Source organism: Microtus oregoni, unplaced genomic scaffold (genome assembly GCF_018167655.1).
Source record: "Microtus oregoni isolate MIOR12 unplaced genomic scaffold, Mior012 000003F_ref0000135, whole genome shotgun sequence".
NCBI lineage: Eukaryota > Metazoa > Chordata > Mammalia > Rodentia > Cricetidae > Microtus > Microtus oregoni.
The window spans coordinates 49,665,605-49,689,976 of NW_024543062.1; the positions used below are offsets into that span (position 1 = coordinate 49,665,605).

The 24,372-nt window shown below is 43.5% G+C and overlaps 1 protein-coding gene across 3 annotated transcripts in view; it reads right to left on the reverse strand.

The window, feature by feature from the left end:
* Epb41l5 (erythrocyte membrane protein band 4.1 like 5) overlaps window positions 1-24,372 on the reverse strand; it is a 114,332-nt gene that overhangs the window by 31,529 nt on the left and 58,431 nt on the right. For all 3 annotated transcript variants that reach the window (XM_041648399.1, XM_041648397.1, XM_041648398.1), the window contains exon 17: window positions 6,456-6,616. In XM_041648399.1, coding sequence (XP_041504333.1) covers window positions 6,456-6,616 — 161 coding nt within the window. The remainder of the gene's footprint in view (window positions 1-6,455; window positions 6,617-24,372) is intronic.

A 24,372-nucleotide genomic window follows, 5' to 3' on the forward strand; every position in this document is an offset into this window, starting at 1 on the left:
ATCCCAGAATGTAAAATTCCTCAGCAATACGGGTAAGGGCCCAGTAGAGCTCCGCAGTTCTGGGGAAACTCCATGCACAGAACAAGGAAGAAGATTGATGATGAGTGGCAAAGTATGTGCTTGGCACTGGGATGCCTTGGATACTGCGCTCAAGTGATGAGATTCACTTGACATTGGGATACCCTGGATACTACGCTCAAGTGATGAGATTCACGTGGCTCTGGGATGCCCTGAATACTGCGCTCAAGTGATGAGATTCACGTGGCTCTGGGATGCCCTGAATACTGCGCTCAAGTGATGAGATTCACGTGGCTCTGGGATGCCCTAAATACTGCGCTCAAGTGATGAGATTCACGTGGCTCTGGGATGCCCTGAATACTGCGCTCAAGTGATGAGATTCACGTGGCTCTGGGATGCCCTGAATACTGCGCTCAAGTGATGAGATTCACGTGGCTCTGGGATGCCCTAAATACTGCGCTCAAGTGATGAGATTCACGTGGCTCTGGGATGCCCTGAATACTGCGCTCAAGTGATGAGATTCACGTGGCTCTGGGATGCCCTGGATACTGTGCTCAAGTGATGAGATTCACGTGGCTCTGGGATGCCCTGAATACTGCGCTCAAGTGATGAGATGTGCTCTGAGCATGAAGGGAATGTGGAGCTCAGTCCACAATTCCACCGGTGCTCAGGTGACTGCACAGAGCGTTTCTCAGATCCAGTTAAGGGATTTGTATCAACCTGACAAGACGTGGCAAAGTAGCTGTCTAGGAGTAAAAGAAGCCTCTAGTCCAGGGAAGTGGGGATTCAGTTTCTAAGGAACTCAGATTTGGAAGTCAGGATAGGAAATCGCAAAAATAAACAAAGCTCTAGAAAAAATGAAAGTAAGAATAAACTTTCTCTGATAGTTCATTGGGACTTGTGCTTAACAACTAGAAGGGTAACGAGAAAACTAAAAACAAAAAATAAAACCAAACCCACAGATGATAAAGAACTGTTGTTCCATGTGGACCCAAGGACCACCTGTAAGCCTTTGGTCTTCTGGACCAAATTCAAGGATTCCATGAGAACTGGGTCTGGTCTACTAACTCCTAACCGAACATGTTGGCAACAAGAATCTCACTGCTCAGGAAGAGACTGATCCCAATGTGAGGTGGGCTCATTTTATCACAGACTGAACTCACCACAGTAGAAAGGAAGCATGTGGATTTATCACCATCAAGATGGAAGGAATGTGACATCCTTAAGACTAGGAAGGTCATGTGACTTTACTACCATCTTGGATACTGCAACCACATGAAATAGATCAAAATGTTTGCCCACTAAAACTTCCCAATGCCACTTGCCACTGCCCCGATTCTACAGTGGCAGCCAGGGTTCTGTCTGGAGGTGATGAGTGATGAGGACAGGGGCACAAACTGGCCGGACAGTTTAGGGTAAGAATATGCTCCCTCCCTGGAAGGAACCGGTTTCTTGGCTGAAAGCCAGAAATATTCTTGTCTCTCATGGTAGCTTCATGCTTTCCAGAGACGTCTGGCTTCTGACCTGCTTCTAAATAAGTCAGGGTTACCTCTTCCAAGAGGAAAATGTAAAGGCTCACTAAAAGACCTAACATTAAAGCTGGTTCTGGTCAGATTCACGTCCAAGGGCCACTCCTTGAAGGTGGCTCACCTTAAGCCGTGCTAACAAATCCCTTAGGGGCCTTGTCTTGGTGTCCATCAAACCACTCTCAGCCAACATTTCCTAGCAACTTTTAACAATAATTTGTTACTAGAGATTTCAGAAGGTCAGTGTATGCTGGCTGAGTTTGAAAAAAAAAAAATGGACCATAGGGTGTGTGTTGCAAAGTCTTTTCTTTCAAAGATAGGTAACCACCCAGAGCCAGTATTTTGCAAACCTCCTCCACCTTGTGAAACTCTTGCATACAGGCCTGTTTACAGAGCCCTGGATGCCAAACATTCCTGAGACTCGACTCTACCGCAACTCTTCCTTTAATGGCATTTAAGAATTAGCCAATCACATCAGTCTATAAAGGTGAGCTTTCACCAATGGGGTGACACAGGGACTACACTGTGACAGGATCAAAACTAGAGACCTTCCCACCCTGGAGCGCTGGCTTGCTTGATCTGCTTGCTTGTGCACCCTGTGCAAAAGCCCTGTGGCTGAGCTACTTTCGCCTTGTTCATGTGCCTCTATGTGTGATGCCAGGTGTATTCTTTTTCAAATTACTTAACATCGTTTTTCATTTTCACACTGTAACCATTATAAAATACAGAGTACATTGGACAGGAAGACAGAGAAGATGAAGTTGGGCATGAGAATATATGCTTGCATTCCCAAGGCTTTGAAGGCTGGGGCAAGTGAATCACTGCAAGTGATCCCAAGGCCAGCCTAAACTACACAGCATGTTGTAGGTGAGCCTGGGCTACATACTGAGACCTTGTGCCAAAACAAAACAAGACCAAATAGACTTTCACTCTCTAAACAATTTTGAATGTTGTATGTGCATGTGTGTGTCTGTGTGAGAAAATATGTGTAGCACAGAGACCAGAAGTCTTCTTCTACTAACACTTTTTTTTTTTTTTTTAAGGCAGGGTTTCTCTGTGAACCTGGAGCTCATCAATTTAGCTAGGGTGAGCTGGGTGATGGGTAGCGAAGAAATCCTATTGTCTCTGCCCTTCCTCCCTGCCCTGCTGTGGTCATAGACAGGTGCTGCCATGCCTGGATTTTACGTGGGTGCCGAGGATCTGAACTTTAGGTTCTTTCTTTTTTTTAAAGCTTTATTTATTTATTATGTATACAGTATTGTCAGTATTCTGTTTGCATGTGTGCCTGCAGGCCAGAAGAGGGCACCAGATCTCCTTACAGATGGTTGTGAGCCACCATGTGGTTGCTGGAAATTGAACTCAGGACCTTTGGAACAGCAGGCAGTGCTCTTAACCACTGAGCCATTTCTCCAGCCCTGAACTTTAGGTTCTTATGATTTTGTGGCAACCACTTTACCAGTGGAGCCATCTCCCTAACTGCAGAACTTCTGCTCTTTATTAATATAAGAATACATATAATATATTATATAAGAGTATTATATAAGAATATATTATAAGAATGCTCTAACTAGTCTCATTGATTGGCTTTAGGGAAATGGTATAACTATGAACTCAGTTCCATTAACAAGATACCCTTCTTGGGAAGAATTTCTTCCGTCACTACTTCAATAGCATTCAAGCCTTTCTTGAATACCTTCTATAATGAAAACATACCCTTAGATGTCTATATCTAGGGTATAGCAGAAGGAACTTAAAATATTTTCCTTATATGGATACAAAATTTGCTTTGCTACACTTGTAAACTGCTCCTAAGACTCACCAGTAAATCACTATAAATAATTTCACAAATGACTTCAAAGGATACAGAAAATTATCTTGATCTCTTAAAAATTTACATATTTTTATTACTGTATGTACATGATGAGTGTGTAGGAGGGAGGATGTGCATGCCACCGTGGGTGTGTGGAGGTCAGGGGACAACTGTGTTGAGTCATTTCCTTCTTCTACCTTTATGTGTAGATCAAACTTCTATCATCAGACTTGTGCAACAAGCACCGTCCTGGCTGAGCCATCTTTCTAGACTCTCACTCGATAATTTATGGGGAACCCTACTCCATTATACCATGTCATCCTCACCTACTTCAATTAGCTAACAACTATATACTTCATAATTCTTTGGTAATACAAGTTATTATGGCACTGAAGGAACAACTAAACTTTTAAAATTTATATGATATCAAACAGAATGTAAATAAAATCAATATTTCCATCTCCATAAATAAGATGTAGAACACAGGCAGCCATCATACTCATGAGATCAAATGCACTTGTGTGAGTCCACCATGCTTGGTCTGGAGACTGTTGACATTCCCTGATGGAAGGGGAGTTGGGTCACTGGACCCTCACCTGAGTGACTAGCACTCCCCCTAGCCATGTGGATACAATTCCATCCTAGCTGCACATAGCTGAAGAGAAAGTGTCTGGGAGGGGCTAGAGTATACAGGCTGGGGAAGACGGACTAACAGGGATCCATTTACACAGCTATTGGGGAGCTCTCAGCCTTGCTGGGTGCAGACTTTCCAGTGTAGCTGCTTTAGGGACACCAACACTCACCTCTAACTTCTCACTCACACTCTGGAAGTAAGCACAATCAACTCACTGTTGCCTCTGGTGGAATCAGACTTTGGTTTGTCCTGGGGACCTTATGAGGAGGATTCAGATTCTGTTCACATCTCCCCCAAGAAGGAATTCTCCTAACAGCAGGCTATTTTAATTCTGATCCTAGAAGTACTTTGCTTTAAGGTAGTTTTGCCTCTGGCAGGATCCAGATGTGAAGGCTTTGGTTTATTATCGTTTATTTTTCTCACTTTGAGGAAGAGCAACCATTTCTAAAGAAGGTAGAGCCCAGGGCAAGAATTTAACTATCTAAAAGAAATTATGACAAAGGAAACACTAATATCTGACAGATATTAAAACAAAAATGGAGAATTTTTTTTTTTTTTTTTTTTTTGATTTTCAAGACAGGGTTTCTCCGTAGCTTTTGGTTCCTGTCCTGGAACTAGCTCTTGTAGACCAGGCTGGTCTCGAACTCACAGAGATCCGCCTGCCTCTGCCTCCCGAGTGCTGGGATTAAAGGCGTGTGCCACCACCGCCCGGATGGAAATTTTTTTTAAGGTTTATTTTTAATTACATGTATAGGAGTATTTGTGTGTGGGTAGGTGTATATGTGTTGAGTAGGCCCCTAGAGCTGGAGTTACAGGTTACTGTGAGCCATGCAATGTGGGTGCTGGGAACCACACTCAGGTCCTCTGCAAGAGCATCTGTCACTTCTGAGCCATCTCTCTCCAACTTTGTGAAGAATGTCTAATGACTTATTGTCTTTAGAAAAACAATGACAACATGAAATCTGCAGGCAAATGAATGGAACTAGAAAATGAATCATGCTGAGTGAGGTAACCCAGACCGAGAAAGACAAACACGGCAGGTACTCCCTTTATATACGGATATTAGCTGTAATGTAAAGGATAACCATGCTACAATCCACAGACCCAAGAGGCTAGCTATCAAGGAGGACTCAAGGGGGACGGTCCGATCCCCATGGGGAGGAGAAATAGAAAAGATTTCATGGACCGACTGGGGGCAGGTGGGGAGGTGTGTGTGTGTGTGTGGGGGAAGTACTAAAAAAGATGATTGGAAAGTGGGGGTATTTTAGGGTGAGATCGAAACCCAGTGAAAGGGAAACTCCCAGGAATCTACGAGGATGACCACAGCTAAGACTCACAGCCAGAAGAGTTGCCTGGCCATCTCCAGTGACCAGATAAGACTTCCAGTAGAGGGAATGGAACACCAACTCATTTATATAACCTTCAACCTACAGTCTGCCTCTGCCTATGGATCTGCTGGGGTAAGGGAGGCACAGGCATTGTGGGAGTGGCCAACCAACTGGTCCAGTCTCAGGCCCATGCCATGAGAGGGAGCCCACCCCTGACACTGCCTGGAGCGCCAGGACCCACAGGCTGGAAGACCCAGAGACCTAGGATAGAACCAGACATGACTGGAGGGAAAGAAAAATGTCAATGTAATGATGCCTAATGATAGTCTGCTACATTCAAAGATTGGTGCCTTAGTTAAATTACCAGAGCAGCTTCACCTAGCAGCTGATGGAAACAGATGCAGAGGCCCACAGCCAAACAGTAGGCTGAGCTTGGGGAATCCTGCTAAAGAAAGGGAAAGGATTGTAGGAACCATAGGGATCAAGGACATTACAAGAAAACCCACAGAGTCAACTAACCTGGGCTCACAGGAGCTTATAGAGATTGAACTGACAACCAGGGAGACTATATATATGTGGCATATATGCGACAGTTGTGTAGCTTGGTCCTCTTGTGGGAATCCTGACAGCAGGAACAGGGTTATCTCCGACTCTTCTACAGGCTTTTGGGACTCTAGTCCTTACACTGGGCCACCTTGCCCAGCCTTACTTAATACAAGGGGAGGTGCTTAGTCTTACTGCAATTTGATATGCCATGTTTTGTTGATATTCAGGGGAGGGCTGTCTTTTTCTTAACAGAAACAGAGGAGTGGATTGGGGCAGGGCAGAGCGGAGATGAGGGAGGGGCTGGGAGGAGAGGAGGGAGGGAAAACTAGTCAGGATAAAAATTAAACAGCAAAAAAAGGATGTAATCAAAAGGTGTTGGGATTGGAGACAGCTCATCAGGTAAAGGTGCTTGATTCGACACCTGAGGATGTGGACCTACATTTGATCGCTGGAACTCTCATGGTAGAAGGAGAGATGCAACCTGCAAAGTGGCCTCCAATCTTCACGTGCACAACATGGTATACCCCACCAAATAAATACGTGAAACAAAAATGTTGTAAATGTCCCTGAGACGTTACAGAACAGGTACTTACTCTCAGATTCCACTTTGGGCTCCTCTAATTCATTTGACCTGGTGGCTACATTAATGTCATCTGGTGCTAGGGATGTCCTTGTATTTGATGTCCTTGTTACATCACCAATGGTTGTTTCTAGTAAGTCTGGGCTATTTAGCAATTCGACATTCAGAGGCAAGCTGTAAAAGTAACAGAAAATTTACTTAAATCAGTAAATTTATCATTAAAATACAAACAAAAAAATGTTGGAAAAATTAATTGACAAGATTTATTGAACTGGCTTTATTTACTTTTTACAATCTTTGGATATATTTTTTTCCAGTCAAGATGGAGCAAAAGGGAATGAATTGGCTTCCTGACTGAAATAACCTGAAGGCAGAAAATAAACTATTCTCCGACGACAACAAGGGGTAACAAAAGAGAATCATTCTGAGAGCCAAGAAACAGGAGATGAACGCCCTGAGAGCCTGAAGAGCACGGAGAACACGTTTAGGCCACAGTGCAGAGGCAGGGACGGGGGAGCAGGGGACTACCTTAGGTGACAGAATAGGATGAGATCTGGGAACAAACACCTGGGCTACTAATGAGGACACCACCGGTTGTGTCCTTGAGGGTGTTTGCAGGCCAATTTAACAGAAGAGGGGCACCTGGAATGTGAGCAGCACCAGATTATGGGCTGGGGGCCCAGACTGAACAAGGAAGGAAAAAGGGGGTTTGGAGAGATGGTTTAGCAGAGAAAGCATTTCCCTTGCAGGCATAAGGGCATGAGTTTAGAGCTCCAGAACCCACGGGAGGAAAGATGCAACAGGCAAAAAAATCTGTATCCCAATGCTTCTACAAGGAGATGCAAAACAGAGACAGAAACATCTCAATGATGGACAAAAGACTCTAACCAACAGCATGGGAAGGACCAGCATCAGAAGTTGTCCTTTGACCACACTCATATACAAATGTACAGACAGATTAAAACATATCACATAAAAGGGAAGAAGGAGACAGCCAGCCGAGCACTGGTGAGCACCTTATGTTTCCTGGTTAGCACCATGGCCCAAGCTGCTCCTGTCATCATATTTTCCTGAGAGGATGAACTGCATTCCTCTGAACTGGAAGTCTAAACAAATCCCTTCCCCTTAATTTGCTTCTGTCACAAAAAGGGAAAAGTAGCTGATACAAGGTCAAAGGGCGAGTGCCAGGGGAGCAAACAGGACAGGGTCCTGGAGATGAGCAGATGCATAAATGCTAATCCTGCTGGCATTTACTAGAAACCTCCTGCAAGGCCTGGGAAAGAACTACTTGAAGGGAAGTTGTGGTACTCACACTTTCTACTGACACAGTGAAAACAGAATTCACAGAGTACTCAGTATTCAGAGCACATGCTTTTGTAGTGAAGAACACTAGCCAACAGAAGCACTCTGTGTGACAGACTCACCTAGCGAATCATAGAAATGAGATCTGAAAGGCTCAAACTACTACCAGGTAAGCCACACTTAAAAACTTGGTATTCCATCACCTCAGCATCCTCTGACTTCATTTCATGGTCTTTGTTGTCCCTTTGGTTAGAGTTGAAGCTGGGGACGAAAGTTAAGTTTGCCTTGAGAAACTCGATTTGAATGAGAAAAGGGACCAGTGCTTGAGAAGTCTCAGCAGGTGAGTAACAAAGAGAAGGTGAATTGTAAGGATGGAGGCGGATTCTTAAAATGAAGTCTTTAAAGAGACAGAGTAAACTTGTAGAAAAAGTAAGAGGAATAAAGAAAAATAAGCCACGTAAAGATGGCATATAGAGAATCTGGACTCTTTATTTGAATCTTTTGGCTGTGAAGGAGCTAAGTACAGAGAGACATTTCATTGTATGAACTGCTAAGCTGGACCAGCATATTTACTTTAAAGGTATCTTGAAGGATTTGTTGCTTTAGAAAAGAGGTTCTGCTTTTGTTTCCACAGAAGATGAGAACATAAGGATTTCTTCCAGACTAATGTGGTTTGATGGACCAAGACCCCCAGAAAGGTCACCATGAGCACCTCCCAAAATTACTTTGACCCAAAAAATGCAGTAAGCATTTGGAGAGAACTATGCCCAAATTCCCTAAACGATTGTTCCAATCGCTACGTTTTCCATATGGAGGCTAGTCTATGCTTATTGAAGGTTGTGGGGTCGGGGGGCAGCTTGGGGAAGCCTTTGGGATGCTGGAGGATGTTCGGGACAGAGAGTCCTTGGCATCATGCAGGGGAGATCCAGGGAGCTGGCGGAGCCTGAGGAGGCTCGGATCTTAGATCGTAGTGATTCTGAGTCATCTCGAAAATGTCTATTCTTTTGCCCCGCCCCAGGAGAAAGAACCCTTTTACAGAGCAACTGCCCCTCCTGTTAGTGGGAGGGAAGTAGAAGAGTCACGGAGACCAGAGCCAAAATAAGACTTTTTGTGTAGCTGTCTGTATATCAGGCCATTTTTCTTTCTTTTAACTAACCATACCTCGAATGATTCTGCCCTTTATTGTTCACAAGTTTCATATCATTGAAGCAGCTGTTGGGTGAATGAGATGACTGCCGCTGTGGTCCGGGTTCCAGGCTTGGTACCTAACCCAGTGAATCAGCTGGTCCTGAGCCATCCTCGCTGAGATACCACAGCTATAATGGTCGCTATTGTCACTGCTGTGGCCTTCACTGCAGCAGCCAGAATTGCCATCAGCTACACGGTGGCTGTGGCTAGCACTGTTGATTCCCTAGCCAGACAGATTGCCACTGCTTTAGAGACCCAAAATTCCCTTAATGAGCATATTCGCCAAGGCATTTTCCAACTTAACCTACAGACTGCCCCTTTACAAGGGCAGTTAGATTTCTAAGGGATTTGCATATGGTTAGTTGCTCCCCTTCCTTAAATCATAGTTGTGGCACGCAGGGGCCAGTCAAGAACCTTAGTGCTACTGTCAGCCCTTTGAATTCATAAGGGACCATGAAACATGCAATTTCTTCCTTTTACTGCATTCCTTGAGGTTAATGAGACTAGTGTTCTTCCTATTTCCATAGATTCTCTAACTAAGGGCATTCTTTATGGCCTAGGCTTGCTGAAAAGCTGGTCTGGGACTGTCGTCACTCTAGGAACTCTAATAGCGGGAGAGTTTTTATTGCTCTGCCTTTACAACAGGCACCAGCAGCAACAACAGTAAGTGCTTTAATATTGTTGCTAAGCAGCTAATGCTTGCCCAAGTAAGCGGGCTTCCTCCAAGCGCAGTATGGGTCACATGGCCAGTGAGCCAGAGACAGGTAAGACAGGAGCCTGTCACAATCAACCTAAGATCTTGCGTGTCTTGATGACAGGTAAGATGTGAATTTGTGCTTCTGCAGTCTAAGACAGGCCTGGTCTAATTATATAGAAAAGGGGAGCTGTGAGGGACTGCAGACCCTCAGACCCTGAACTTTCTATGACCTCTTGCCTGCCGGAGTAAACAACTTGTTTTCCTATGCTTGCAGCTGCTCTGAGCACAAAACCCTCATGAGTTCCTGATAACAAGGAAGTGGTTTCCGGTGGGCTTGCAGTGGAAAATCCTGAGAGCTAGGGCGTGGCCACTATATAAGCTGCCCTGGAACACAATAAAATTGGCATTTTTGCTTCAAGAGTGGCCCACGGTCTCTATGTGTTCTTTCTCTCCAGACCCTTGCCCAACCATGGTTCCAGGCGGTGCAGGCGCCACACAAAATCACAACATACAAGGAACAAAAGGAGAAAATCATAAAACGTTTGAAAGTGTGAAACAGGTAACTACTAACTAAGGGACTACTGACTAGAAAGACTACACAATTCTAAAATCTAGCTGGGTATGGTAGCCCACACTTTTAGTTCCAGCACTCATGAGGCAGAGGCAGGCAGGTCTCTGAGTTTGAGACCAGCTTGGTCTACCCTGTATATCTGAAACTAGTCAGGGCTACAAAGTGAGCGCTCCATCTCAAAAACAATACGAAACAATCAGAGGCCAGACTGGTCTCACAGTCATTGATCTTTCTGCACAAGATCACTGGTACTTGGCCTTTTCACTGCTCAGGGTCCCCACTGAAACACAGAGCCGAGCGGACCAACTCTTCCACTTACCCATCTTCTATCACATGCCCTTTTAAATGTTGTGTCTAACAGATAGATCTTTTCTCCATCCACGGTCACAAATATTGTATCTATTTTCTAGTTATATTAAACTTAGGTCTGTTATTAATTTGGAACTAATTTTTGATATTATTTAAAAGAACAGTCTAATTTCACTATGTGTATAGGCATAAATGTAAACACATGTTTGTGTAGAGGCCAGATTGTTTTTTCCCCCAGTTTGTTTGTTTTTATTTATTTGGTTTTTCAAATCAGGACTTCTCTGTGTAGCTTTAGAACCTGTCCTGGCACTTGTACTGTAGACTAAGCTGGCCTTGAACTCTGATCCACCTGCCTCTGCCTCCTGAGTGCTGGGATTAAAGACGTGCACCACCACCACCTGGCTTGAGGCTGGAGGTTAATATTCATCTTTTTACCTAGTTTTCTGAGACACGGTCTCTCACTAAACCAGGACCTCACCAACCTGGCGAGTCTGGCTAGCTCTAAGAAGGATGCACCAGTTCCTCCGGCACAGCCCCTCACAGGCCTGTACTCACCCACCCCAGCGCTCAGGGAGCAGATGCCCACCAACACACTCAGCTTTCCCGAGTTCCGAGGACTGACCTCACAGACTCTTTACTCACTGAGCCAGCCCCCAGCCCCAATTCAGTCTATGTGGATGCCTGGCTGACTCAACACCATGAGTTCCATGGGAAGTCACGTGAGAGTGACGACATACACCTGCAATCCGAGTACTCAGGAGGCCAAGGCTGGACGATCACTATGGTGAGAGGCCAGCTCAGGCTACATACAGAGAGACTGTCACAAGCAGACTGATGGTGCACGCCTGTAATCCTAGCGATTGAGAGTTGGGGACAGAAGGACTGGGAACTGGTGCCAGTCAGAGGTGCGTGTCCTTCCACAATTAAACAACAGTAACAAAAGAACTAAAGGAGCAGAAATTATTAAAGAAAAAGGCAAGTCAGCATCTTAATATGAAAATAAAAATTTTGTATTAGAAAAAAAACACAACCAAAGTAAAATAGTGAAATGAACCAAAATTATATTAGTAAATTATATCATATACAGAAAAAATAAACCACTTAAAAAGGCTAGCAGGCTGGTTTTTAAAAAGGGATAAAATTATAAATAAGAAAGGGCAGTTTAGAGGGAAACGCAGGTGGCTCGTGAAGGAAACGTAAACATAAACTACACTGAAGACACCCACCCCGCATCTTCACTGCGGTGGTAATTTCACGGCTGATATAATGGCTGAGTTCATTCAGCTGAAAAGTTGGATACCTTTGATCTAGACTAATTAAAATGCAATAGTATACTCACAGTTAGAAAAACCCAGAGACAACGGAAGGATAAATGAAACACAGTGTTTGGTTATTGTCTGCCTACAAAAGGAGTACTGGATGGAACCTGAATGGGGCTGTGCTGTGCAAAGTGGTATGCGGGTGCAATTCTGAAACTAATATATACTGTCCACGTGGGGAAATCTGGAAACCCCAAGACTTTGGGAGCTAGGACTGAAGGAAACCTGGAAGAAGAAATCCAAGAAAGCCAAGAAGCACAAGTACCGGCTCCAGCTTTATCAGCCTGTTGACTGAGTCCAGACGCAGTGCTGTCTGCAGCAGTAGGAAGAGACCCACTGGTCAGACTGTGAGTTTAAAGACTACACCAAAATTGGTGCCTTAAAGAATGGCTGATGTCACCGGAGGTGGTGAGCAAGCCTTTAATCCCAGCACTTGGGAAGCAGAGGCAGGAGGATCTTTGTGAGTTCAAGGCCAGCCTGGTCTACAGAATTAGTTCCAGTACAGTCAGGGCTACCCATAGAAACCCTTGTCTTGAAAACACAAAAACAAAACAAAACAAAACAAATAAAAAAAGAATAGCTGATGTCACAGCTAAGTGCAGAAGCTCTGGTAAGAAGGGGGCAGGTGAGAGTGTCCAGGTGCAGTGTGATAGGGTCCCACAAGCTAAACCTGGAGCATCAGTGGACCAGCAAGCAGGCTGAATACAAGAGTTTATGAAGTCATGTGCTGCAGGCTCTTACTGCAGAATACAAGAGTTTATGAAGTCACGTGCAAGCAGACAGAGTTGCAGGCTGAATACAAGAGTTTATGAAGTCATGTGCAAGCAGACAGAGCTGCAGGCTCTTACTGCAGAATACAAGAGTTTATGAAGTCACGTGCAAGCAGACAGAACTGCAGGCTCTTACTGCAGAATACAAGTTTATGAAGTCACGTGCAAGCAGACAGAGCTGCAGGCTGAATACAAGAGTTTATGAAGTCATGTGCAAGCAGACAGAGCTGCAGGCTCTTACTGCAGAAAACAAGAGTTTATGAAGTCATGTGCAAGCAGACAGAGCTGCAGGCTCTTACTGCAGAATACAAGTTTATGAAGTCATGTGCAAGCAGACAGAGCTGCAGGCTGAATACAAGAGTTTATGAAGTCATGTGCAAGCAGACAGAGCTGCAGGCTCTTACTGCAGAATACAAGAGTTTATGAAGTCACGTGCAAGCAGACAGAGCTGCAGGCTCTTACTGCAGAATACAAGAGTTTATGAAGTCATGTGCAAGCAGACAGAGCTGCAGGCTCTTACTGCAGAATACAAGTTTATGAAGTCACGTGCAAGCAGACAGAGCTGCAGGCTGAATACAAGAGTTTATGAAGTCATGTGCAAGCAGACAGAGCTGCAGGCTCTTACTGCAGAATACCAACTTACCAGATCAGAATGATATTTGGCAACCATCACAAATGATACCTAATTTTTACAATCAGGTTACATAAAAAATGTTATCTTTTAAAAATTACATTTTAATTTATTTATTGTGTATGCCACAGAGCAGATGTGGAGGTCAGAGAACTTGTGTGGGAATCAGTTCCCTTCTTCCACCATTTGGGTCCTGGGGACTGAACCCATGTGGTTGACCTTGGCAGCACGTGCCTTGCCTGCGTGATCTCCCTGGCCCTGGGTTATGTTTTTGAGGGAGAGTAAAATAATTATAAACATAAGTAGCTTGAGAACATAAAACTTGATAGATATATGGGCTGGAGAGATGGCTCAGTGGTTAAGAGCACTTGTTGCTCTTGCAAAGGATCTGGGTTCAATTCCCAGCAAGTGCATGGTGGCTCATGACCATCAGTAACTCTAGTTCCAGGGGCAGACTGTGAGGCTCTCTTTTGAGTCTTTAGGGACCGGGCATGCACATGGTACAATTTATACATACATACATGCAAACAGAACACTCATACATATAAAATCTTAAAAAAGAATGCCAAATATATTTTTAAAAATTTGATATATATTACTTTTAAGTATTACAATCAAATAACCAAATACTGGTAATGGGACAAACAGACATCAAGTGTTCTCTTGTCTGATGAATTATAAACATATCATAGTCCTTGTCAATAACGTATAACCTGGACTCAACCATGAGGAACATTCAGGTTAATCTAAACTGTCTGAAACATACTATTTAAGAACACAAATTTTAGCCGGGCGGTGGTGGCGCACGCCTTTAATCCCAGCACTTGGGAGGCAGAGGCAGGCGGATCTCTGTGAGTTCGAGACCAGCCTGGTCTACAAGAGCTAGTTCCAGGACAGGCTCCAAAACCACACAGAGAAACCCTGTCTCGAAAAACCAAAAAAAAAAAAAAAAAAAAGAACACAAATTTAAAAAAAATAGGCATGGCTAAGGAAGCATTACTAAGTTAATAGAAGCATTAGTAGATTAATAGACCCAAGAAACACAATAAACTACTAAATATAATCTGGCATGGGTCAAAGATATTGATACAAATGAAAGCATTAGGGAAAACGAGAGGTTGGAATGTGGAAGGAACTATAACAGTGGTTTTTTTCTCTTTTTATCATAATTTTTTGATTTAAATTCTGTATATTATTTCTGTGTGTGGATATGTGCAGGTAGGTGCCCTCTGAGGCTAGAGCAGAGACACAAGCAATTGTGACTCACCTGATCTGGGTGCTTGGGACCAAGCTCATGCCCTCTGCAGGACTGGTACTCACTTTTAACCACTGAGCCATCTCTTTAGCTCCTTCATTTTCTGAATCTATGCAGTAACTGCCTCATAGATATGGAAAAAATTATTGTGTTTTTCTCCTAAAATATACGCACTGAAGAATCTGAAGGTTAAAACTCATTATCTGCAAATTACTGTCAATGAATTCAGGGAGGGAAATCCACTTTTGCCCCTGAAAAAGGACATCTTTTAAAGGAGGAATTGGCATGTTATTCTCTTCTATAAAATTTACTATAGGCTCCGAACAAAGCAGACTCTTCTCCTGTGCCTCGGGTGCAGGGTTCCTTGTTTAGCTCCTTCAGAACTCTTCCTTGAAGAAGCTCTTCCTGCCAGTTTTTATTCTATCCTTCACCATGTTCCTTTCTCCCGATGCCTCTGAACTAGTGGAAACCTATTTTCTGTGGCTCATTCCTTATCTCAACTGGATCATCTTTTCCAATTCTACCTCTCATACTTTTACTTACAATCACTGCATATTTGTCTGCGTGTACACTGGCAGCCTTCCGCAAGCGTGTGCCATTCATTATGGGAGGAACTGTCAAGTCACTGCTCTAGTCTAAGAGTCTAGGACGGTACACATACAAAAAATGTACTTAAGAAGCCACTGTATCCCCCTATATTCCATGCATGCTAGGCAAAATACTCTACCATTAAGCTATATTCCTAGTCCTCTTTTTACTTTTTAAGACAGGATTTTACTCAGCAGGCCATGAATTTACATCCTCCTGTCTCAGCCTCCCAAACAGCTCAGAATAAAAGATCAAGCCACCAGATTCAGTTATGAGCTACTAATTTTGACATATAATTAAGTGGAAATACCACTTAGGCGTAAGAAAAACCCTTGTGAGATCTCAAACGCTCGTCTCAGGCCTACTGGAGATGGTACACTTAAGGCTTAGTGTTGGGGAAGAGGAAAAATTCTGGGACTATGGCTTGAGGTACCACTCCTGACGTAGAATGCTGCTATGACACTTCAATAACAGGCTTTTATATGTATAAATATGTTTTCTATTGAAGCATTAGTGTAGGAGGTCCTTCTATGTGTTGCTTGTATTGGTTAATGAATAAAGAAACTACTTTGGACTGATAGTGGTGCAGAACAATTGTCTACATTCTGTCAATTATGTTTTAAATAAATGCTGATTGGCCAGTAGCCAGGCAGGAAGTATAGGCAGGACAACCAGACAGGAAGTAGACGCTGGGTCAATGAGAACAGGAGAATTCTGGGAAGGAGAAGCCTTTTCCTCCCCAGTCCTGTCCAGACACTGAAGAAGGAAGATGTGACCTGCCCTGCTGAAAAAGGTACTGAGTCATGTGGCTAACACAGATAAGAATAATGGGCTAATATAAGTTATAAAAGTTAATAAGAAGCCTGAGCTAATGGGCCAATCAGTTTATAACTAATGTAGACTCTCTGTGTGATTTTCTTTGGGACTAAATGGCTTCAGGAACCGGGCAGGACAGAAACCCCAACAACAAGCCCCCCTGTTACATGATAGGGCAGAACTTAGGTAGGTGGAGAAGACAGAACTGAATGCTGAGAGGAAGAAAGGTAGAGTCAGAGAGAGAGACGCCATGGATTCGCCTGGATCCACTGTAGACAGACATTGGGAATTTTATCCGGTAAGTTACTGCCACATGACGATACACAGATTAATAAAAATGGGTTAAATTAAGATGTAAGACTTAGCCAATAAGAAACTAGGGTTAATGGGCCAAACAGTGATTTAATTAATAAAATTTCTGTGTGGTTATTTCGGGGTTAAGCCAGCTGGGCGGCCAGGATGAACAAGCAGGCCCTCTTCTTGCAACAAAGCATGATTAATAAAAACTCATGGTCAGAAATTGGGGTTCAACCTGAAGATCCAAAAAGCAAAACAGCCAACCACTGGCTCTTACCTCAACCTCAGTCTGAAATGGTAATCCTGCCTCCAGGAATCTCAGAATGAGACTGTCTCTGAGAGCTCCCCCCTACCCCCTGACAGTTTTATAATCCTCTCTAGGGCAGGGATTAAGGCATGCACTACCCCATTTCTATGGCAATTAGTATGGCTACTGGGATTAAAGGTGCATGCTATCATAACCTGGTCTGTAAGGCTGACCAGTAGGACTGTTTTATTCTTAGATCTTCAGGCAGTCTTTATTTACTAAAATACAATTGAAATGCCACTACATTCTATTGTCTTGGTTATTGGTATACAGGATGTGGGTGACATTTCACCATCTTCAGGAACTGACAATCCAGGGGCTCATTGTTTAGCCTAGTCTACCTGGCAGGTTCTAGGTTAGTGACAATTTTATTTTTAAGGAATATGTGTACAAAATATACATGGCTTGATTACCTTTTTGAAAAGCTAGGCCCATATCTCAGATACAACTTCTTCCTGCCTCATTCTCCCAAATTCTGGGATTGCAAGCATAAGCCAACAAATTTGGCTTCTAAATGGTTCAGAGCAGTGTGTGTTAGAGAGAGTGGGAGAGCGGGGGGAGAGGTGGGAGGGAGTGAGAGTGTCCCTTGCTTCTGCTGCTGTACTAGGATTCTCCTATGTCTGCCTCCCATCTCACAGTGAAGGTGCTGAGATTACTGCTGGCTTTGCGTGGGGTTCCAGGAACAGAGCTCAGGCTGTCAGGCTTGTGTACTGGCACCTGTATGATGGAGCCATCTCCTCCACTTTGTACTTGTTTTACTTGCCACATACAACATGGATGCAGCATATATATATATTTTTTTTTTTGGTTTTTCGAGACAGGGTTTCTCTGTAGCTTTGGGGCCTGTCCTGGAACTCCCTTGGTAGACCAGGCTGGCCTCGAACTCACAGAGATCCGCCTGTCTCTGCCTCCCAAGTGCTGGGATTACAGGCGTGCGCCACCACCGCCCGGCCCGGATGCAGCATATATTACCATCGGTCTTTCCAGGGCCATCTTCAAAGCAGAATGGCTAGTGCATTCCTTCCACCTTTTTACCCTAGGCCCTGCCAAGGCTGGCGTGTGCATGCTCTCTCTGTCTCTGTCTCTCTCTGTCTCTGTCTCTGTCTCTCTCTCTCTCTACCTACCTACCTACCTACCTACCTGTCTAGGTTCTCAGACTACCCAAATTAGAACTCTCAAAGTTGTCTTTTGGATGAATGACATATGTATTTCTTCACCTACCTAAGTACCTTACAGCGCTCTAAGAAGGAAATGTTTGGAGTAAATATTTGTGCTGTCCTTCTAGAATAATGCCAGGCCCAGAAGCATCATCACCATTTAGACTTAGACTTTACTCAACTGTGATTAGACATTCCTCAATTACATACACCATGTATTTTGCTACTTTAAAATTTCTTTTGCCAGGGAAGTCCAGTTGTAAGAAGCTACTTCTGCTGCTATGGACCTCAGTCTGTAATTACCCAGAGCTTCTTCACCTCAAGCTCCCTTTCCGAAGGCTTAGATTTCCGAATGGCATGCCCATATCTGGCATTTGGAAAACTGCCTGTTCCCAGCTTGCCAATTTCTTGAAATAAAGGACAATGGTTCGAGTGTATTTCACATGGCATTCACTTATTCAAATAATATGTACAAAGTTTATGTTCTCATGATAAGCAAATGTTTTCCTTTAATGGAACTGTCAAGCTACTGAATACAGATAACAAATCCATAATCAGTACTATAAAAGATGAAGTGAGGAGAAAAAAATAAAGGTGCCATGACTAGAGAACGTTATGATTAAGGGTACACACAACTATTTCAGAGTCGTTAGGATACACTACAGATAAGAAACTTAAAGATGACATGACTTGTTCTTGGTGTGGGCTACCTCCTGACTGAGTTATTAGTCAGGTAGGCCCCAGAGACTCCCCCAGACAACAAAGGCATTTGCTCTTGCTCTTGGCCACTGTGGTGATTTGAAACGAAGTGGTTCCCAAAGGGAGTGGCACTACTAATAGGTGTGGCCTTGCTGGAATTGTGTTGCTGTGGGGTGGGTTTTGAGGTTTCCTGTGCTCAAACTAAGCCCAGTGTCACAGTTCACTTCTGGTTGCTGGCAGGTCATGTGTAGAGCTCTCAGTGCTTCCCTAGCCCTATGCTTACCTGCACACCACCATGTCCTCATCATGATAATGGACTAAACCTCTGAAACTGTAAGCCAACCCAATTAAAATGTTTTCTTTTTAAGAGTTGCCATGGTCATGGTGTCTCTTCACAGCAACAGAAACCCTAAGTAAGACAGAAGCCGGTACCAGGGCCTGGGGTATTGCTGTTAGGCTGGACCACGTTTTGTTTGAAGGAATACAGACAGAGATTGTGGATCAGAAAAGCAACTCAACACTGAAGTGCCGTTTAAAGGATCATTCCAGTAGGAGCACGGGAGACTGTGGTGCTGAGTGTGACCTGATGAACTGTGGGGACCTGGGGGCCTGGCTCAAGAGTTTCAGAGAATTTTAGTACATTACTTAGCAATTCTCCTTGTGATATTTTGGTGAAGAATGTGGATACTTTTTGTTTCTTTCTGAAGTCTTGCCTGAGGCTAAAGTGATGAGCTGTGGATTAATTCCGTTGGCAAAGGAAATCTCAAAACAGCCAAGTGTAGACTCTGTTGTGTGGTTACTAATGTTAACTCTAATGAAGATTTATAATAAAGAGGAGCAATCTGAGCAAGGAAAAATAAAAAAAAATGTACAATTTGAGAAAAAGGAACACCAGGAACTGGAATGAAGCTAAACCCTGCGCTCAAGGTGATAAACAGATTAAGAAATAGAATAAAGGGAGTGGTGACCTCAGAGCAAGATCCCACCCAGCTAACTTCTCAATTTGTGAAAGGAAATAAAAAGCTTAGAGCCAGCTGTGATGGTGTGGGCCTTTAATCCCAGCACTCAGAAGGCAGAGGCTGGTGGATCTCTGAGTTTGAGGTCAGCCTGGTCTACAGAGCAAGTTCCAGAATAGGCAAGTTTAGGCAGTGAAGGAAACCATGGAAACCAGAAAGCTGGTGAAGATGAAACTGAACAAGGGAGCCATGTTCCAGCCCCAGCAAGCAGCAGAACTTGGCAGCTTCAGCCACATAGTTATGGCTTTAGAGTCAAGGATAGGAGAGTCAAGGAGAAAGGCATTATGGAATTTCCCTCCGTGACTAAGGAAAGCCGCTGAGGCCAGGCATGTGTCAGCAGTGTCCCCACAAGGAGGCCCAGAGAGGCCACTGTGTGGAGCTGTGAATCTGCAGCCTGGATTGCCTTGGAGACCCCGGATGCTGGAGATAGAGCTGTGGGCTATCTGCTGGGGAGAGCTGCTGAGGGGGTGGAACCAGCCCAGAAGAAAGAAGTGTGCTTCAGCTAACAAAGTTGAATGGAGCTGGCAATCTGAAGAATATTTTAACGTCAGACATGGAGATTCAAGCTGGAGTTTGCCCAGCTGGTTTTCAGTCCTTACTATGCCCCCTTTCCTATGTTTTGGAATGGTCCCATCTCTATGTTGGAAGTATACGATCTGCTATTTGATTTTGACCTTACAGGGGGATTACAGTGAAGAAACTTTGGACTTTGAAACAAGTTTAAGACTGTTATATACTATGGGGAATTTTGAAGTTGGGCTGAATGCATTTCTGCATCATGATATGTCTATAAGCCTTTGGGGGCTGGGGAGTGGAAAAGGATAGCTTGAAAAAAATGGCCCCCAAAAGAAGTAGCACTATTATGAGGTGTGGCCTTCTTGGAGGAAGTGTGTCACTGTGTGAGTGGGATTTGAGGTTTCCTATGATTAAGGTAAGTGTCATAGCTCACTTCCTGTTGCCTGAGGGTCAAGACATAGAACCCTCAGTTCCTTCTCCTGCACCAGGTCTGCCTGCATGCTGCCATGATGATAATGGACTAAACTTCTGAAGCTGTAAGTCACCCCCAATTAAGTATTTTCCTTTTTAAGAGTTGCTGTGGACACGGTGTCCCTTCACAGCAATAGAAATGCTGAGACTGTCACTCAGCAGAACCAGATGGTAAGATCCCATTGCTGTAGACACCATACACTCAGGTGGCAGTGTCTTGAGAAATCAAGCTGGCAATGACCTGGGATCTTCTGCTGTCTGCTGGCTAGCTTGTATAGTGCCAGAAGTGCTATGTAGGACACGAGGGGAGAAAAGTCACCTACAGTTTTACCCAGCAGTAGACCCTGTATGCTATAATATTGACCCACTACACAATTTATGACCACTAGTGCATTAGTGATATGAATGTTTTGGGGGTAACCAACCTCTTTCTGATTCAATTTGAGGGCTGCTCCACAGAAGAATTCCATGACTGCTACTGCAAACCTACTGAGAAGCCAATACAATAGCTGCCATATCACAGACCCGGAGAACCAACTTACCGTTAGCTTGTTAGATGGACATATTGCCAAACTGCCTTCTAAATATTTGTGTTCAAGTCTACCCATAGATTAGTGCTGCTTTCAACTTTGGTCAGTGTGACTTATTTTTGCAGTGGGTGGTGGTTAAAATAGAGATAATTGATCAAAATGCTAAGATTAAGTGACTGTAACAAAACATCTATATGAATCCAGGGAACCAGAGGATGGAGAAGAGTGCTGTAAAATGCTCTTTTCCAGACACCACGCAGCTGTTGAACTCGGGAACTCGCTGGAGCTACGGCTACTCATAAGCATTCCACCATGAATAGTCTCTATCTGTGGAGCTACTGGTAGTAAGTGGCTACTGGAGGAGGAGTCACCGTTCTTCAGGGACGTAGATTCTGGCTAATTTTCTTGTCATTCAGTAAATAACCACACACACCCATGTAAGCAAACCTAATTAAACACAGCAGGTTATTATTTTAAAAAAGAGAAACTCATTGGGAAGAGGGATTCCAGGAGTGGGAGATAAATGGAGTGGAATAAAAAGACATTATATGTAAGAAAATTTCAAAGAATAAAAATTGTATTAAAAAAAACCCTGAAAATGTTGAAATGAATTATATGAACTTTTAGGTCAGAGTGGCATCTAGCAGTGCGATACAAACAGCAAGGGATAGAGGTGAGTCACTGGAGCCAAATGAGCGAGATCAAGACTGGCAGGAAATCAGAAGTGGGAGAATGTTTACCAATGTGAGGATTTGTTTTAGCTGTTGAGGGAAATAGTAGAAGGGTTGAGCAGAGGGTAGTATGATCTAAGTTATGGCTGCAATGGCTACTGAAGGGAAAAATCAAATAATCAAAGAATAAGGGCTGGAGTCAGGTAAGAGGTAGATACCAGGACAGAAAACTGAAAGGGGTAGCGGAGTAGAGATGGCAGCCAGTGTTGGATTCTGGACACATTTTGTTAACTCATAGGATTTCCCAGTTGATAGGTGTGAGACAAACAGGAGCAAAGGTGATGTTTAGTATGCATGGAATCTGCAGAGCCCTCTGCACTCCAAGGGTTCTGATTCAAAAGCTCTAGCCAGAACTAAGGCATACTGACAATAGGAGAGTAAGAACCGTGATCGGTCAAGTTAGGAAAATCTGTAGAGATGGAAAAGCTAATGAGGTCAAAAGACCAGTTGCTTAATTTGGAACTCTTAAATCTGGGATGCCACAGTACCACAATTTCCCCCTAAATCCATGGCTTCAATCTAATCATATGCAAAAAACACACAAATCCAATCTGAGGGCATTCTGATTAAAGGTGACTTGATGCAACATGGGACCTTGCATTAGATCCTGGAACTTCTCCATCTTAGAAAGCAGCAATGGTAACTTTAGGGGTTTTCTGTTACGTGTGCACACATGCTTGTGTAGAGGTCAATGAACAACCTCAACTAGCTGGTGATGGGCACCAGCAATCTTCTTGACTTCACTTCTCCAGCACTGAGATTACAACTGAAAACCACTACACCTGGATTTTTAAAAACATGGCTTCTTGGAACTGATCTAATGCATGAAACACTACCAACTGATTCCCCCAACCCATTAGGAAAAAGAAAAAATGAGGGCTGTGTGGGAGTTCTCATCAGCATCTTTGCAACTCTCAGTAAGCCCAACATTATTTTCAAATACTTTCTTAAAAATGAGATACCTATAATATGTAAATAAAAATGTCAAACAGGCAGTATAATATGTATATCTGGAAATAAAGAAGCAGACTCATGAGGCAAGTGAGAAACTATAAGTATATACATAACCTTTTCAGTTTTTTTGTGTGGTGTATGCATGTACCGTGTGTGCACATGTGGAAACCAGAGGAAAACATCGGGTGTTTTCCTCAGTCACTGTTCACTTATAGCCTCTGCAACAAGGTTTCTCACTAACCCTGACTAGGTTATCTCAGCAAGTCCTGGGGCCCTCCTGTCTCTTCCTCCATTTCTCTAGCACTGGGTTTTAGATATATACCACTGTGTCCTGATTTTATGTGGATGCTGAGGATCCAAACTCAGGTTCTCTTGTTTGGACATCAGCACTTTACCTGCCGAACCATTTCCTTAGCCCCACAGATAGCCTTTAATATGATAACACTGGATGAAATTACCTACAGTGAATCCATACAAAAAGGGTCCTAAACAGTTTATAGGGCTAGGCAGAGGAGGACTGGCAAAGAAAACTACAAATATTAGGGAGGTTAGGAGACAAGAGAGTGATGTTCTTAAGTGAAGAAGGTATTTCATGGGGGAAGAAAGCAATTGGTATGAACGCTAATAAATTTCACTGTAAATTGATTATGGGTAGAGAAATGTAGAGGTCACCTGTGAACCAAGCAAAGCAATTCGGCAGAGGTATTAATATGCACTTCCTAAAACTAAGTTCCTATCTCTTTTTTTTAAACATTTATTTATTTATTATGAATACAATATTCTGTCTGTGTATATGCCTGAAGGCCAGAAGAGGGCGCCAGACCTCTTTATAGATGGTTTTGAGCCACCATGTGGTTGCTGGGAATTGAACTCAGGACCTTTGGAAGAGCAGGCAATGCTCTTAACCACTGAGCCATCTCTCCAGCTCCTAAGTTCCTATCTCTTATAAAACATACAATACAGTGATCGAGACAGCACTGTTTACTGGAAAGCCACTGTTAACATATGTGAATTTCTTCTGCAGTGTTGTACTCTTTGTGCAGTATGCACCCTGCATGATCCTATTAAGTCCTTTTGTGTTCAAGACAAGTCCAACTTGGCTTAAAAGACAAGAGAATGTACTGAGCAGACAACTCTCTGGAGGCAAAGGTTTCTCATTACCAGTAGAACAAAGAAATGAGGCAATAGACAAGAATTAAGGGAACTTTCTTTTTAAATACTCTAACAGGGTATTTTTGTGCTGATAAGAATATGCCAGTTGGGAAAAATCTGCTAGCACAGAAGAGAAGGTAGAATACAGAACAGAGGACTCACCGGGGCACTGACAGGAGAGATGCTCAGACAGACACATCCACTGATCAGAGTGAGTGCACAGAAGAGCTGACTGCTTAGTTTCTCACAGAACAGAACAGAACAGAACAGAACAGAACAGAACAGAACAGAATTCAGACTTTAAAATGAGGAGGCCATTATAGCTTGAAGGAGGAGAAATACTGCCCCAGTAGAGTGAAGAATCACTTTAGGGAATGTGATTAGGGTAACAGAGAGCAGTGAACTCTGTGGCCACACTTATGTGACTCCAATAAAAATGTCATGTGTATTTCATATTCACCATTTAGAGGCGCAGCTAGATTTAACCAAAAGTGAACAGAGAAAGGCCAAGAAACTTTAGGACATACAAAAACAGTGAGTATATATATAGAAGGGATAATCAAAGAGGGATTTTGATTGACAGTTAAGTAAGGACAGAGAGGGCTCGCCTCAGGGAAAGCACTTGTCCTGCAAGCCTGATGGCCCGAGTTTCCA